Below are 17,573 nucleotides of genomic sequence, written 5' to 3'. Positions count from 1 at the left end.
TAATATCAACTTTAGACATCACTTTCTATTTGGAGCATGTCTGGCTTGCCACTGGATTCCAAGTCCCTTCGTGCTCCTGTCCTTCACATGAGACTACCACTTCTGCTTTCTTGGCAGCATCCTTCCGGCCCTTCTAGTTTAATTCACTGCCAAAATTTCCTTGTAAACTCCTTGGGCCATGGGAACATCAAGGAGAAATGGCAAATTATGTGTCAGATTGTCTCAACCACCACTTAGTCACACAAGCAGGGGAGGGATAACTGTCCCCTTGCTCTCCTCCTTGGTGGACCTGGTGGACCCCAGGGAAGGGCAGGGGCTACCCCTGCCTGCCGTCAGCGATGGGGAAGGGGCAGAGCAGGGCTGGGGGAATGTTCACTGTCCGCAGCAGCTGTTGGGGACACTGGAGAGCCCGAGCTGCTGCTCAGAAGGAAACGAAGCATCTCATCTGCCTGATTAAAGGGAAGCAGGAGCAGTTTATTTGGCACTACAGATCTATTCAGTATCTTTCATCTTACTGACAGCTTTGACTGTCTGCTTAACATTTACCAGCTCTAAATGTTACTTGGGAAGGAAGGAAAAACTGCATCTCATCTGCTGAATGACACCAAGACAGAGGCACTGCCAGGAAACCTGCACAAACACATTTGTCTTCTCATCCTTGTCATCTGCTCAGGATTAATTGCTAATTCATTCTCACGTAAAGTGGTCAAGTAAAACCACAATATCATTAGGCAAATAACCTGATAATAATATTTTCTGTTATCACACAATAACTTATTTAACAGATATACTTATTTAATTACTTATAAATAAAAGTTGAATGGGGAGAGCTTTAAGTCCTTAGCTAAACCCCACAAAAGTAACACAATGACAGCGCCTGTGAGTGCCCCGATCTGGGGTAAAAGAGAGGGCAAAAGCTTCTCTAAACAATTTCGCAACATACACCCCCAAGCACAGAAGCATAAAGAAGCCTATGGCCTAAAAAACCAAACTGCAATGGGTATCTAATGAAGCCTAGTTACAAACTTGTCCCAAATTTACTTAGAGTAACACTTGCTGTTATAAATCAAGTCACTGATTCCCATAGCAAACTCTCCCACAGCTCACTTGTAGCTTGCAGAAATATTATCAATACTTTTAAAAGTACTTGCTTCTGTTTTAAATTCAGAAGTACCTGGACTGAAAGCTTCCAAATTACAGGTTTTAAAGAAATAAATGAACTTAATTATTTCCTACTAAAAGTACACGAGCACTTTTGGAGTTAAGAGAACCCCTCCTGCTTCTCTTCTCTCAGCACAGTTGGTTGCTCAAGTCAACGGGGGTTCCTGCTCTATACATCATGTCTGAAGGTGTGACAGCTTAGTGAAGTGTTTACAAGTGAAAACCGCACAACTGTGCTCTCTCATGTCTGAAGGTGTGACAGCTTAGTGAAGTATTTACAAGTGAAAACCACACAACTGTGCTCTCTGCAAATCACAGTTACTGTGCTCACCAAGGCCTGTTGGCTCCATTTCTTCTCCCTACAGCCAAGTGAAGGACAGGGGTATCACCTCTGCTCTGCCTTCTGGTTCTCCCGTTCAGTATTCAGCCACATGTTGAGTCAAACCACACGTATGCCCGAGTTCTAGGTTTTGGACTTCTGATAAAGAAAGAATTCATCCTTACATTTAGTAAATCACTGAAGCATAAACACAAGGGTAACTTCTGCTCCTCATTTCTTACTCAGAAAGTGGCCTTTACACAAAAGAGACTTCAGGGTACATTAAAGAAAGAATTCATCCTTACATTTAGTAGCTCCTCATTTCTTACCCAGAAAGTGGCCTTTAAACAAAAGAGACTTCAGGGTAGCACCTATGGTGTGTGACATGAACACTCACAACACTTAGGAACCAAGAAATGGAACATCATTGCTGAACTACGCAGTGTAATACAGCAGTTAATTTGGTATTTTGTTTTACTTTACCTGTTACATTACCTGAATTTCACCAGGAACTGGCTGAAGCTGATTTTCCTCTGCTCCCTCTTTCTGCCTTAGCTAAGCTGTGTATCTGTCTAACAGTATCAAATCCATTTTGTGAAATATTGGCTGGCATATGCACTCCATAAAACCAAATCCTGTGCAGCAAGCAATGAAAAGCACTTAAGGTGCATGCTACATGTGTTCATGGATAACTAAGTACTCCATACCAGCGAAAAAAAAATCCTTAGAGGCCAGTTCTCAGTATGGACAGTGCTTCCCGATGCTCTCGGAGCACTGAAGCACCGATATCTGTTCAGCTCCCCCTGTCCCCCCAACGCTCCTCAGTCCTTTCAGTGGCCCAGCTAGGGTGAAGGGACCAGTACTATCCTCAGGAACAGATCCCCTCAACAAGACAGGGTATTTGGTATGAAATCATGCAGATAAGCAGCACATGAAGTGCACATCCGACCTGTGCCTCCCAGGTACCTAGTGCTTTATGGGCGCAACTAAAAGGTTGTTTCACTTAATGCCATTATAAACCTACCATCAAGCACCAGTGGAACACAAAACCAGAGTCTGGAGAACAGTTATCCTTCCATGGAAAACAAAACAGAAAGCAAAAGAAAATCTACAGAGTTTGACAAAGAAATGAGGAGCCGTTGAGGTATTTTCTTCATATTTTTGTCACAACTCCAGCAGGTTTTCCCTTTTTCTACCATTTCTCTGCAATCACCTTAGCAGTCCCAGGAGCAATGTGTGATTAGCATTGCAAGTCAGGAAGAACTGCTCTCCCACACAGCTGGTTATTACTGCAGCTGCTAATGATGGCTCCATTTGTTCTTCTCTAGCACTTACAGCTACTTCTGCGCATTTTTTAAAATCATTCTCAACTTTTAGTTGTTACTGATTTATCATCAAGGTGTGCTCCAGTTGTACTGATTGGAGCAAAACTAAAGCCAGGAATGCTAGAAGATTATCAGGATCCAGGCTGAATGTAGAGAAAGATCAGACCACCTGTACCCAACGCGGGAAAAGATAATGCACTGTTCCATGATACGAGATGCATTACTAAATATATGCTTTAAACACAGTTTTCACAGCTTGTGTTAATATTTTGTAGGACTTCAGAATCTGGAAATCTTGCTTTTCACATCACTGCACTTTCTGTCACTATGCTGCATTCCCTCAGCCATTAGTAGGAATTCCTCCAAATTGTTTTTTTTTTTTTAAAGAGCATGCATTCCCTCAGCCATTAGTAGGAATTCCTCTAAATTGTTTTTTTTTTTTTTTAAAGAGCACAATAAAATAAATATATGACAAATTCCCACCACTTAACTTGGAGTACAGCACTTGTTCTCGTGATTACAGGATCTGACAGCCACGTGATATCTAACCACTGCAGTAAAGCTCCATTTATCTCAGTGAATATACACACAGACCCCCTGAAGCCCATTCCCACACCCTAAGAAAGCTACGTATGCATTCTTAAATGTATGCCTTTCCTTACCTGAGCAGAAAAACTAATGACTCAGGCTTTGAGCATACACTTTTTTCCATTCTAAATGATGAATAATCCAACTTCACAAGTTCACAAATAGCTCATACCTTAAACTCAAATATTTTTACACTTTCAGAAACACACGCTTATGACAGCTATGAAAATATGCCAAGTTTGATATTCAAGGAAGAGTCACGTTTCACTCTCCAATGCACAGAATTCATTTTGCACCATAGGTTATTTTCTTCCACAAACACACAGAAAAAGTGATTGCAACCTTTCCTTTTACACTTGTATAATAAACATCTTGTATGAAGAGCAAACTCCTTTGTGAGTTGAAAAGTGCAGCAAAGCTGATGTTAAAACCAAGAAATGCACGTGCAGATAAGGAACATACAACCGGTACAGAGATTTCATCCAGCTGCAGGGTTTCATCTACACTTTATCACAAAGTGAAGTCTGTGACCTGTCTCATATTGCCAGTCCCCAAATTCACACAGGACTCTCCAAAATGATGACATTTTAAATATGGTTTACACTGACAAATCTAGCAGCAGCAGAAAGCATACCAATATTATCACTGGAAAAGGAATGCCTTGATGCACACCAGTTGTTTTTAATCCTCCTGTATCTACTGAAGATTACCAGAACAGGTCTCGGGCCAGGAAAGGAAAGTTAATGGTGAAAGGGCTGTGGGTTTTATTTTTAAGGACCTCATTCTAAACGTTGCTCTGTTTCTTCTAGTCTCTTGAGCAGAGCTACCCCTGCTGCAAAAGATGAAAACAAATGCCAATATGACAATTTTGGAAATGGAATTCACATAGACACTTAAAAGCGACAGATCCTACTTTAGAACTGTTTCTTTGTCCAAAAAAAGTTTTCTTTTCAAAGTAATATTTCACTTGGCACTAAGAATTCTCTTACTCATGGTACAGTGAGTTTCTTGCAGCAGACAGAGGTCCTGACTTAAGTCAAAAGACACATACATATATTTCTGAAGCCCATCAGGGCACAAGAAGGATGTGTTCCTTAATGCCACATTTGGTTATGAACCAGCCAAAGGTCTGTACATGTGAACTGGCATTGTAGTGGTGACTTGTTCATGTCCATTAAAAAGAAAAGAGCCTCTAGGTTAATAAATTATTATTCCTTCTTAAACCTAGAGATGTTTGTTAATAATTGAACCAGGCAATGTTATAGACCATCTACAAATCATACCAAGAGTCTTTCACTCAAATATGTGAGAATTGGGACCTACAGACTAATTATACAATCCACCAGCCATACATGTTTAGAGAAGGGATAAGTGTGTTAAAATCAGGCTCCACTTTAATGAAGCAGTTTTCCCTGCCCCTAACTGTCTGGCTAAGACTGATCCTTAAACGCTAAGTGCTGTGAAAGCATTTGAAGCAGCAGTGGGACTTGCCTAGGCAGCACTCCCAAACACAGGCAATCCCAGTGCTTTATTTTTAATTGTCTTTTTTTGTATTTCAAATCACTGCTTTTCTGCTCTGCTGCAGCAGTAACATTGCCTTTCTGTTCCCTACTGTAAAGCCCAACACTTTAACAAATTATTGCTCTCAGAAAAAGGAATGAGCTCATTTTGCCACGCAGTACCAGGTTCTCAAAATGCAGGCTAAGTTTAAGGCAAGAAGAAGTGCCAGGTTTTGGAACTGAAATGGCATTAGCAGTACAGAGAAGTAAATGAGCTGTCATGCACTAAAACTGAACCTGCAATTACAACAGTCATCTCTAAAAAAGCCTGAATCTCCTAAACGAGACGCATAAAAACTTATCAATGCCTGGTTTTAAAAATTGGGTTGGAGTGACAAAAGCAGCACATAGGATCAAAAGAAGCATTAAAAAAAACAAAACAAAAAAAACACCAAAGAGGGAAGGCGAGAAAAACCATTGCAAAGGAACATTCTGAACATGAAAAATGCATCCGCTTGTACCAGCAACAGAAAACACCCCGGGGTCATTCCCTCTTCACATTCTCTCACATGCTGCATTTTATCAGCAAGAGGAAAACGAAGTGCAATTGCCTTCAGATTGCGCTTCACCTCTAAAGCTTTTCTCACAGGATGTCAGTAGTTACTTAGATTGCACCCTAGGCAGTGACACAACCACGGGATCCCTGACAACTGTGTTTAGACAGAGGAGTGTGTTAGAAAGGTGTAACTGGTATTAAACTTCATTTTCTGCTGTGTACGTGTAGCACATTTGATCTTTCAAAAAAGGCCATTCCCTACAAGCTTTGCATTGTTTTATTTTAAAAGGTGAGTTTAACCAGTTCTGTGGCACACAGCCTGTCAGTACAACCTGGGAAAGGGGATGGCCAAAACCAGGTGCTGTTAGAAAAAAAAAAAATCCTACTGTACTTTATCTGCTCCCCCTTCCTCCAAGAAGGACATCAAGCGCAAACACCTTGCAGCAGAGCCTGAAAATTAACCAGACGGGGCTGAGTAGAAGCAATTTCACAGTTGCAGACTTTTTGAAATTAAGTCAGCAGCACGCTGCATACAGCAATCAGACTGAGTGCCCCGGTACTGTGCAAGGAGACAGCTGTCCTCCCAGCTACCTAGAATTCAACTATGATTTCTACAGCTATAAAAACATGTTCATCTTAGAATTGCATCTGGAAATGAAATAGTTTAATATGTTCCCTTTCAAAATACTGGTGGCAGCACTTTGCAAAAGATGGTAGTTTCAGTTTAGGGTTTATTTCCAACCACAAAAGCCAAAATAATCAAACATACAATTCTTGATACCAAACCCAGAATGCAGATAATCTCAGAGTTTACTGAAGCCAGTATTACTACTGGTCAGTGGATTGCTATGATCCATAAATAAAAAAACCCCACACCAATCCCCATTTGCAGGCAGCAATAGTCAGAAGTCAGTTCTGCTTGGGGTAATACTTGTGAGTAGACAATTACTGAGGCTATCTTTAAATGACTAAATGTCCATCTTTTCTCTCTTGAAAAAAAAAGACAGAATGCAGTAGGAATATAAAGTTGTCCTTAACTTTTTTTCCTGCAGAACTGTGACTGTTCTTGCATTATAAAAGGATACACTGCTGTAAGCTCCGTACTCACCTGCCCAACAGATGAGCTGAGGCTGAGGTCTTTCTTCCCAGGCACACTGCCTCAAACTAATTCTAGATTCAAGTGATCCATTTATTAAAAAAAAAAAAATCTTAAACCAGCCGTAACAGAAAGGCTTGGTTTTAGGTATAACTGACAGCAATGAGAATGCTCATCCCTGTCAGATCTACAGAAAGCAGGTATGGGCTTACACCCAAGTTACCGTGGTCCATCACGTCACTGCGGGTGAGCAGAGCTGTGGCAATCAGTCATCTTCACACCCGGCCCACAGCAATTGCAGGGTATTAAGCCCCACCTTGAACAGCAAAGGAATTTCAGGCCAGCCAGTCTAAAATAGATTGCTTTATTTTGGATTTGCTGTAGTCACACAGTTATCTTTGCTCTTGACGCATCGTGACCTGCCAAGCTGCCGTAACTGGACTGCAGCTCTCAGCCCCACAGCTTTCAAGAAAGTCACTTCGTGTGGCTTAGCTCCAGATACTTCAAACTGTGGCCACATTTTAACCTTTTTCAATCTTTACTTTTTGTGTAATGAATCTGAAGATAAAATACTACATTATCGCACAGTTACTGCTGAGACAAAAAGTCCCACTACACCCGCCAGCCCACCCAGTTAATAAATGGCACAATTTGGCCTCAGTGGAGGCAAACCAAGACTCTTACCTGCTCGGGGCTCTATCGTCTTGTTGGAACCTGCATCCATAAAGATAAACCGTCCACCGCCAAAGTCTTCCGTGTAGTCAGAGAGATAGAGCAGTGAAGTATAGTCAAAAGAGCCGTAAGTCACCTAGGAGTAGGACATCACCAAAAATTACCAAATTCTACTCTGATCTCTGCAGAGCACAAACAATTAAGCAGACGGATCTGATGGGCTTTTCTAATTTTCCAGTTTTCACATATTTAATAAAGGGATCGCTGAGAGCACTCCTTTCTAAAAATTATATGTTTGTTAGTCTATTCTGATATGTTTCCACACACACATTACACAGAAGACTAGCATGCAATGTTTATTATTTCTATTATTAGTTTCCATCATTAAAGGAGTGTTCCTACTGATTTCTATTATCCTAAATCTACTAAACAGCTAGCAAAACCCAACATCTCAGAAGTTACACCTCTGTATTGTATCAAAAATATAGAAGGGCTCAGATCTATTTACACTACTTCCAGATAAAATTTCACCATAAGGTTAACAAGACCCAAGAACAGCCTTTGACTAACTAATTCCACCATTATCTAACCATGGTTTTAAGTTTCTGGAAACCTCATCTTTTACCTTCTCCAGCTACCATGTGGGAGCTTCATGGTGACAGTGAATGAGACTTTCCAAGTAAACACACCTTTGTTGGAGGAACTTTACTCTTTTCCATACAGGTTTTGTTTAAAAACTTTCAAACGTGACTTTCAAAGTCTCTGCTTCTTCTCAGCCTACAGACCAAACACCCCATTTTCAAGAATAACAAGGTGACTTTCTTTCCTTTTAAAGTATTATTTTTGCTCAATATGTATGTTGAAGATGGAGAAAAGAAATACTATACATTAATGCTCAGAGTGAAGCTATCTAAATATTTAACACCCAGTTTAGCCGATTCTGAAAATATTTCCTTTTTGGAACTACACATCACCAAGAATTTAAAATATACTTACAATCAATGGCTGTATTTTCCAGTTCCTTTACAGTATATGACAACTCGATCACCTTCTGCATTACACTGTCAAACAGCAACATGTGCAGCACAGCAGTGCCATAGAAACATGCAACATTTGCAGAGTGTTTGGACTGACCTGGTGACTGTCAGAGGTAGGTGCTACTTCCAAACTTAGAAGTTCTCTAAATATTTTCAATTTTTGTTTTAAGTTACATTCATTAGTGCCAGTTAAATTTTGGCTCAACAGCAGTTGCACAGATTACTCTGCAAGGGCAATGACTGGAGAGAACACAGCAGCAGATGGAATAGGAAGACATTTTCATTCTTACTCATATTATTATTTTGACCATAAGGGCTTAAAGGAAAAAAAGCCAAATCCAGTGATATGCTGCTCTACACAGTCCAAATCACAAGAATGAGAGAAATGTTTGGCGATCCCCTTCTCCCCATATTCACCCAAACCTCAGCAGCAATCCGGGACAATAAATGGGAATGAACGAGCAGGTGGTACTGGCGCACCTCAAACCAGCCATTCTGCAGCCCTCCTCATGCAACCAGCTTCCCAAAGCTGTTTTCACCTTAATTGGTTTGGTGATAAAATTTCCAGTAAGTTTAAGGCAGTCTTCTGGCCAGTGAAGGCATTAGCATAGTGAAAAAGTTTGTTCAACGCATACTTGCAAGTCTAATGCATTAAGATTGTTTTTATGAACTCGCCAGTGCTGCAGTAATCTCTGCTCCATCAGCATACTCTCCATCCTTTCCCAGGTGGCTTTACCAAGTCTGAACTTTTAAGAGCTGACTACAAACCACTTGGCCTAACCAAACACATCTGATTTCTATAGATGACTAACTTGGGGAACCAAGTGTGTGATGGGAAATGGCTTTTCTGTTCCTGTTCTTGTTCATTACTAACTCTCAGAAGGCAGCCAGGCCTGAGAAGAGCAACACTATGGAAAGGAGGCACTAAATTATACTCAGTTATTTAAAATTTAGAAGCCCCCCCATGTATATCAAATGTATTTCTTGCCCTGGTAATGATTTCCAATACCAGAAATGTTAGTAACTGAACCAAAATTTCCAACTATGTGAGACAAGCTGTCATTAAAACCAGGCAATAAACCATACAGGCACTGCAGAAATCAGGTTTTTATAGCTCCTTCTGAACAATTCAACTGAAAAAAAACACAGACATTTGCATTCAGCCTGATACTTCACACAGTCAGTGTGCTCTTCTGGAGCACCCTTTACCCAAATAAGTCAGACACAGCTAATATTTAATGATAGATGTTCATAATGGTATTTATATGACCCTTCTTTAAAGGGTTATAAATACAACTAACTGTCAGGATTAGCCAGCCACATTTTGCAGTGTGGCACCCTTGGGTTTTTGAGGGACACACGTTTATATGCAACTAAACAGTTGCGGGAATATGCCACAGGCCTGCAGTTACTAAGGCAGATGTGTAGGACAGTATCCTCTGCTTTCCATTGCAGAAGAAAATACAAATGTGTATTGACCTTCTCATCAGCACAGGTCTAGCATGATGACTTGCAGAAATAAGAGTCAAAACTGCTCTTTTCCCTGTAAGCCTCTATCTCTCTGTGTACATAATCACAAAAACTGCCTTGAGAGCTACTTCCAATGTTCCATGTACTGGTAGTTCCTACTCACCAGACAAGGCAGGACACCAAGCAGCACATCTCTGAACTAAAAGGGGCTGTGGGTGAGCTGAGGGAACAGGTTTGAGCAGATATAAGAATAAACTTCCTCGGATTTCAAAGACGGTGCTGTCCTAAGGCAGAAGGAAGATCTTTTGATGTATTTCATTAAATGTCTAACAACATGAAGGGAAGGAAAAGAAGAGTGAAAAGTCTGCTAGAACAGCTAGCAGCTCTCAGTGATAGCCTTGACAGTGAGGAGAGGGCTGCAGGAAGGGTCAGGGAGGTGGAGAGCATATCGCAGGTTAAGAGACTTGAAGGTTTGGCTTGTTCAGCTTAGAGAAAGGCAGGCTGAAAAGGGGTCTGACTGCTACCTACAAATACATCGGGATGGGAGGTGGTGGGAAAAATAGCCATAAACTGATCATAAACAGGTTAAAAAAAAAAAATCAAGAAAATTTGCATAGAAGTCCTAGAATAGCTCAGACAGAAGAAATTCAAGGAAAACATACCAAAACTGACCTTATGGCAGAGCCTGACAATTCTGTGAAGGATGACAGGATCCTTGCCCAAGCAGGGGACTGCAGAAACCTTCAAGTCCCACATCACTTCTCCTAGACAACACTCTAAGACTATACGGCTGTCAGAGTCGAGCGTGCAACAGCAATTCCATTATAAATCAGATATTTAAAAGGCTCAGTTCCAAACACATTCCATCCAAGATGAAACTCCACATCTTAAGCCAACACTCTCTTTATTTGAGTTAGAAGCTTATAAATTCAACAAGATTAAATGAGTCATTTGGGTGATTTCAGGGTTTCCATTCCTTTGTAACTAAAAGCCAGATAAATTTCAGGGAAAAAAACCAAAGCCTCATACAGACACAATAGATCTGTGCTACTCCATCAGGCAGCTAAAAATCTTCCAAACCAAGGATATTCATATTGAGAAATATAACTGCAATAGACTCAGCAATACAGGGGAAAAAGGCAAGAGAGGATTCATGTGCTCCAAGAAGCCTGCATCTTTGAAGCGACAGTGTCAGGCTTTGAAACAAAGTGTGTCAGATACATTTTTCAAAGGCTTAGTTTCACCTTTCTTTTGCAAAGAGGAAGGGAAAAAAATCCTGAGGTCTTCCAGAAGCAACCTTCAGCATTTAATTATTATGCAGAAGTACATAAAGTGATTTGTTCTATTCCAATGGGAAAGCATAAATGATACAGCACAAAAGCATCCAACAAACTGAAAATATTTAACATGCTGAGTTTTATTGATCTTTCTTCAACTCCAGAGTACTCACACTTGTATTGGAGGCCCCATAAGAATTCTACTGCTCTTATCTGGGAAATATTTCCTACCTCAAATCATTAACAACACATTTTTTTCCTTGCTTTCATCTGCGGTCTGGAAGCAGTAGGTGAAGCTTAGTTTGCTGGATGAACTAAAATACAAGGCAGGCTGCCTGCACTGAAGACAACCTGTGAAGCTATACCACTTGTCTATCCTATTTAGCATTCTCCAAAATATCTTCTGACCTGCTGACCTTCTATTGGAATTCAGTCTCCTCAATAGCCTGATTAACTACATGAGCTTATTTTTTACCTCTTTCTAAATACCTAACAATGTGGATACAGATATACATAATGTACACCTATAGTAGGCTGAAGTTACATGCAGACATATATTCTGTAACATTTTCTGTAAGCCGTGATCTGGCAAACACAGATATGAATGCTACACCCACAGATAGCTCTGTTCCAATTGCACTTAAGGGGAAAATAATCCCCGACCTTTTGACATACAAACAGAAGTTAGAGAGCGGAGAGGAATTAGAGACTTGTTTGTGCAGCAAGGAAAGAATCCAAATTAATCCTCTGATATCAATTCAAGCGAACGATGTACCAGAAGTGAATGCGGCCAGTGTCCAGTAGCAATGATATATCAGGATGTAATTTGGACTTTCATGATGGACATGAAATGAACAGAATCAAGGATGTGTATCTATCAGACCTGATTTAAGGCATCATTAACCTAGTTCAAACTCTGAATTTTCAACCAGGCAATGCAAACTGCTAGCATTTAAACCACAAAATTAACTTTAGGATAATGGACTTCAGCTGTAGCCAGATCATAGAGAAGGGATGAACCGCTAAGCGGGGGAAGTTCCCACAAGAATGATCCCACAGTGGCTTGTCCATCTCTCTCCAACACCTTCTGCACTGGCAACAGCGTTTGCTCCAGGTGAAGACCAAAGAGTGACAAACAGACCCCCAGGTCATGAGCTCAGGAAGCACTGACAAGAAGCCTGCTTTGGGTCTCTATTCTCCAGCACTCACAAAGCCCCTTCACTGTGGCTGGGGCCAGGGAAGTTCTGTCCCCCCCCCAGAAATGAAAGGGAACTGATCCACACAAGGCTCCCAGCTTAGCAGGCAATGCTGCTGTCACGACAGCAGAGACAGCAGCCCAACTTAGGTGTATTCACATGTGATCCTTGCTGCCAGGATGCTCTTGAACAAAAATGTAAAGAATCGCATTAACATATATTTGATCAAGCCAGAAACATAAGTTTACAGCGCAGACAAAAAGCATTTCAATGGTCTGAATGCTCTAGTTTCCCAACACAGACAACTTACTGCAGAAGTCAGCAGGTATAAAAGTGAAAAAGTGTTCAAACTACCTTATACAGAGTAAACAGGACAAGCTACAGTTTTAACTCCCAGTGTGATCTCAACAATACTTCTCTCAGAAAATACCTTGGTACTTAGCATTAGTTACATTTTCATATTTTACTGCAGGTATGCTATTTTTTGGGGGGGGCAAATTCTACATGATTATGAACAAAGTGTTTGTCAACTACCCCAACTGAGGTCATTATCTCTCCACTGCTGTCATAAATCAGACTACCCAGTTATTCAGTATAGAAACTATTAAGGTTTAGGTCATGCATAACAAGTTGAAGAGACCACATTTTGTGTCCGGTTTTGGGTTTTTTTGAAGATGGGGGTGGGTTAGAAAAAGCCAAGGCCAATCAGTTGATGTATCTGAACAGACAGCCTGCAAGGTAAACAAAATGTGGACAAAAAAACAGATGGATAAAACCAGCAAAACATCTAGCCTGCTGTCCATCACATATGAGCAACGTCAGGATGCCATAACAGAGAAGCAGCTTCGACAAAGGAAACAAATTGTCTTCATGGAAACAGACTTGCTTCTAAATGACAAAATAACTTGTACGCTATAGGAAAGATCTAGGTAGAAACACTTAAGAGTGAGGTTATCCAACCACCTTATCCATTTCCCAATGCAAAACACATGCAGAAAAGACTGAAGAGAATATTGGCAAGCTTAATACTTATGCAGACACAAGTCTCATTACAGTAATAAATCAGTCTGAAATTCTAAAATACACTTTTTTTGGCTGACAGAAAAAAGCAGAGAAGACAGCCATCAGCTATTGAAATTCACTGCTTTCCTTCCCTTGTGGCAGTCAATTTTGATTCTCTGCAAGTGGGAAAAACCACGAGGAACCCATGAATTCATTGTGCTTCACACAACCAGAATCACTAGTTTATTTGGTGCCTCTTAGAAATGAGCACAACACATGATGGAATTCCTGTGAACCCCACCCGCACAATCTGTTCCCTACAAGCAGTTCCTGCCAGCACCACTCAAAATAATCTGCACCTCAAAAATCATCCCTACCACCTCTGGGTCTAGGTTCACTCCCATTCGATGGTTACATCACAGCTGTTTGAACAAGCAGCATCCAAAAGCTGGTCTGGTCGTTTTTATATCGGTGGCTACAAATTCCACCCTGTGTGACTCTTCTTTCGAACAGCAGCTGTATCAGGGATCATCACTGTCACCACATTTTCTAAGTTTAAGCTGCTCCTGCCTGCATGACAAGAAAGGGCGCAGGAGCTTACACTGGCATTGTGAGCAACAACACACATTATACCTCCCCCAGGCCAAATTTTCCAGGAAATGTTTTCAAGGCAAGGAATATTTCTCTGTTCGATTTTTCATCTTAGATGTTTCAGGTCACAGACCTCAAGGTACACTGCCCACATACAGACTCTACCGCTGAGGCATACCTTAGATTTTGATGAGGTAAGTTTTATTTGGTTCCATCTGGGCTGATCCATGACTCTAGAGTGACTCTTAATTTTTAAATCCTCAAGACATGAAATGGAGGTATTCTGGTGTGGGTTTTTTTGCTTATTTGGGCTTTCTGATGGTGTTTTTCCTATTTGATTCTTTCATTGTTAGTTTGTATTCTGCTATGCTGCATGGACCCTTTGAACTCAAGTTAAATTTAGAAATAAACTCAACACCAATCCCAAATAATTTAAATCCATTGAGGAATGCCAAGTATTAAGCTATGAGCCTACAGATAGAAGACTATGCAGTTAAAAGAAAGTCACAATGCTTCCACTCTAAAACCAACAAAACATCACAGTATTGAAAGAGGGTACCGTATCTTCGTTGGAGAACATGCAGTAAAAAAGCCTCCATTCACATATAACTGAAATAGAAGTATTAAGCATTTATTAAGAGGTGCAGATCAACTAACAACAGTGACTGATTGATCACCTTAAAATAGCTCCTGCTAGACCTGGCTGAAAGAGCGATATCCTAACTGGAAACACAGGCTTGATGAAACACTTTGTGGATGCAGGTGAATTTAATCAATGTTTCTGACACAAGAGATTCCTGAGTAGTTATTCACACAATTTATTAATTCTAGCAGAACTAAAGTAGAGAAAATAAAAAGGAATGTAATGGCCTATGTTTCCACAACTCATTTATCCTTCCATTAGGTTCATACCCCAAAGGATTTTTACAAGCACCATTTTTCAAACACGTTTGACTGATTGTTTAATGCAAAATTACTTCAAAGTGATCTAATAATAACAGGAAACATTTGCATCCCATCTCAGCCTCCTACTTGCCTTGTCAACATGGGGGTGCCAATATTCATCGTGTGTTGTCTTGGCTTCTGTGTTGTTTATTCTCGAGAAGAACGTCGGCTTAGTCAGGTACATGGAAGCAGAGCTGATACCAAATGCCTGAGCAATCCTTTGTTGAATTCTCTGTCTGACATCCCTGCAAAGAACACAACACAGCATGCTGACACGCGTCTCTCCTGCTGCTTCTGTACTCTCCATTCACTGTCATTGCTTCTTCAGAGCTAAGCTTCTTCCCCAGCTCATAAATCATGGGGAACATATACCCATACCTTCTCTCTTACTTTGCCTTAAATAGAAGGGATCTACTACATCAAAAGAAGAGAATCCCCAGTGTTTTGGGATGGAGTTTGGTTGTTTTGGTGGGTTTTTTTTAGTTATCAGAATACCAAGAAAAACAAACTATTGTCTCCTGTGGCCTAGGTTTTTAAATTTCTTTGTGTAAGCAGTCTGTTTTCCTGAAAAATTCCATACATATCTCACTGTTTATTATTATTACCAAATTATTATTTATTCACTGAAAAGATTAAAGTCTTCCACATATATATTTTCAATCCAAAGCAGATAACTAGAAAGTTGTATCTTCATAAAGGGTTGCTTCTGAAGAACCTTCAATTATTTTTACGCTAATTATAAACTAACCAATGAAGTCTCTGGCACCATGAAACTCAGGGTTCTTGGTCAATGTATGTCTTGGTATCACAACCACATTTTCCTTAAAAATGAATGCAGGATGTCTTTCCCAGCTATTTGCAAAGATTCAACTAAACTATTTCTACCGTGGCTATTCCTGTGTTTCTTGGGAGACAGGAAGAAAAGAACAGGATTTTTTCTTTTATTTTTAAGATTATAAAAATATAAGACTAATAATTAAGCAGGCATTACTTATATAGCAGCATCCATCTTTCAGGACAGATACTGCTGCATACAGAGCTAGAACAGGGCCATCTACAACTGCCAGCCTTAGTTCAGCCAATGCCACTTTGAAAGAGAAGAGATTTGTGATTAACAAGGAGTACCTCCAGCAAATCCCACCAGTAAACACATACAGCTAGTATTGATCTTTGAGGAAATTTGAAAGCCAGCAAAGAATGCAATAACACAATGAGATGAAATGAAAAGGTTGGGGGTTTAAGATGTAATCCTCTATGCTTTTTAAAATCTCTCTATTGTTTTCTCCCAATTTTAAGACATTCTTGGCTATTGTATTAGACTTCTTCCTTCCTAAGTGCTTCAAGAGCAGCACACAAACAAGACACTCTGAGCAAACACACTTCTGGAGTTGTGCATAGAATTACATTAGTAGTTTTGCATCTTTTCTGCATCAGACATTTCTCCCGTGGGTAGTACGGAGCTTCAGTATAATCTTCAAGAAAGTCTTTCCCAAGTGTTTCTCTAGGGAACTTACAGTGACTAAAAAGAAGTGAGAGAACTAAAACCAGACCTACAGTGTTAGGCTGTGAAAGTCAACTGTTAAAAACTATTTCCACAGGTACTAAAAAAAATCCTAAATATTCACTCTGTTCACATCACATTTTTAGGGTCTAACCTTTGGGGTCAATTCAAGCCCTTTTACATGTGAAATATCAAAACCCTTAAATGAAGTTGGAGCGGAGATTTTCAGGTATTTACATGGCTGCATGAACTGAGGTTTCAAGTTGAGAGCTACATACAGGCAGAGTTTGTGAAATTCACATCAGGAAAGGATCTACAGGTCCCTCCTCTCATGCCTGGGGAGCTTGATCTTTGTCTGTTTTATTTCCAAGGAGTAAGAATTCAGCAGAGGCTGCCTTAGGCTTCCCAAAAACATTAAATGTAATTACTCATTTCACTTCATCACGAATTGAGGGCAGCTGGCACTCTGAACAACCCAAGAGAAGAATAAATAGCCTAACCTACAAACACTAGAGCAGCATATTCCCTGGCGCTGACACTGGGTGGCCAGTTGCATCAGCCTCTTGGAACAGATCTGCTCTGAAGCAGTCAGGCCACAGTCTTGACACAACTTTAAATCTCCAGTAGCTGTATTGCTGCACTGCTTCCTCTTTCAGGCCGATTCCCTTTCCACTTTCAAAAGCTTTCTATTTTCTGTCTGGTTTTCACAAGGCTCCATTAAAGCTTCACTCCTCTTTGAGACTTGCTGTGCGGGTGGTGAGGCAGTGGCCCAGGTTGCCCAGAGAAGCTGTGGATGCCCCATCCCTGGAGGGGTTCAAGGCCAGGCTGGATGAGGCTTTGGGCAACCTGGGCTAGTGGGAGGTGTCCCTGACCATGGCAGGGGGTGGGACTCGATGATCTCTAAGGTTCCTTCCAACCCAAACCATCCTGTGATTCTGTGTAAGATATGATGGAGCAAAAAGTGACAAGGCACCTCAGCATCCCTATTTCTTCACATCCTGTGGATGCCATTACATTTTAAAGCATGAAATACTACCTTGATAAACAAAGTGTCATCTGACAGACCTCCAGCAAATGCCCAAGCAGTTCACATTTAATACAAACTATTAAACTGGAAAAACTGTGCCTACAATTAAGTACAACATTTAGTGCAATGTAATGCAGTGCAAAAAAATAACCAATTCTAGAGAATCAACCAGAAAAATTAGAAAAAACCCCACTTATCCATCATGAATAGACAGCAGATTTCATAGAATCATAGAATCATAGAATGACCCGGGTTGGAAGGGACCTCAAGGATCATGTCAGGCCCCCTGCCTGACAGGGCCACCAAACATA

General features: G+C 40.6%; 1 protein-coding gene across 1 annotated transcript in view; it reads right to left on the bottom strand.

The window, feature by feature from the left end:
- OGFOD3 (2-oxoglutarate and iron-dependent oxygenase domain containing 3) overlaps window positions 1-15,002 on the bottom strand; it is a 41,599-nt gene extending 26,597 nt beyond the window's left edge. Inside the window, exons 1-2 of the mRNA XM_010083159.1 lie at window positions 14,826-15,002; window positions 7,229-7,352 (exon numbers count right to left, since the gene is read on the bottom strand). Coding sequence (XP_010081461.1) covers window positions 7,229-7,352; window positions 14,826-15,002 — 301 coding nt within the window. The remainder of the gene's footprint in view (window positions 1-7,228; window positions 7,353-14,825) is intronic.
- Between the last annotated feature and the right edge of the window lie 2,571 nt (window positions 15,003-17,573).

This window comes from Pterocles gutturalis, unplaced genomic scaffold (assembly GCF_000699245.1).
Source record: "Pterocles gutturalis isolate BGI_N339 unplaced genomic scaffold, ASM69924v1 scaffold28276, whole genome shotgun sequence".
Classification (NCBI taxonomy): Eukaryota; Metazoa; Chordata; class Aves; order Pterocliformes; family Pteroclidae; genus Pterocles; species Pterocles gutturalis.
The sequence above is the reverse complement of the archived record's forward strand: the minus strand, read 5'-3'. Positions and strand labels throughout refer to the sequence as shown.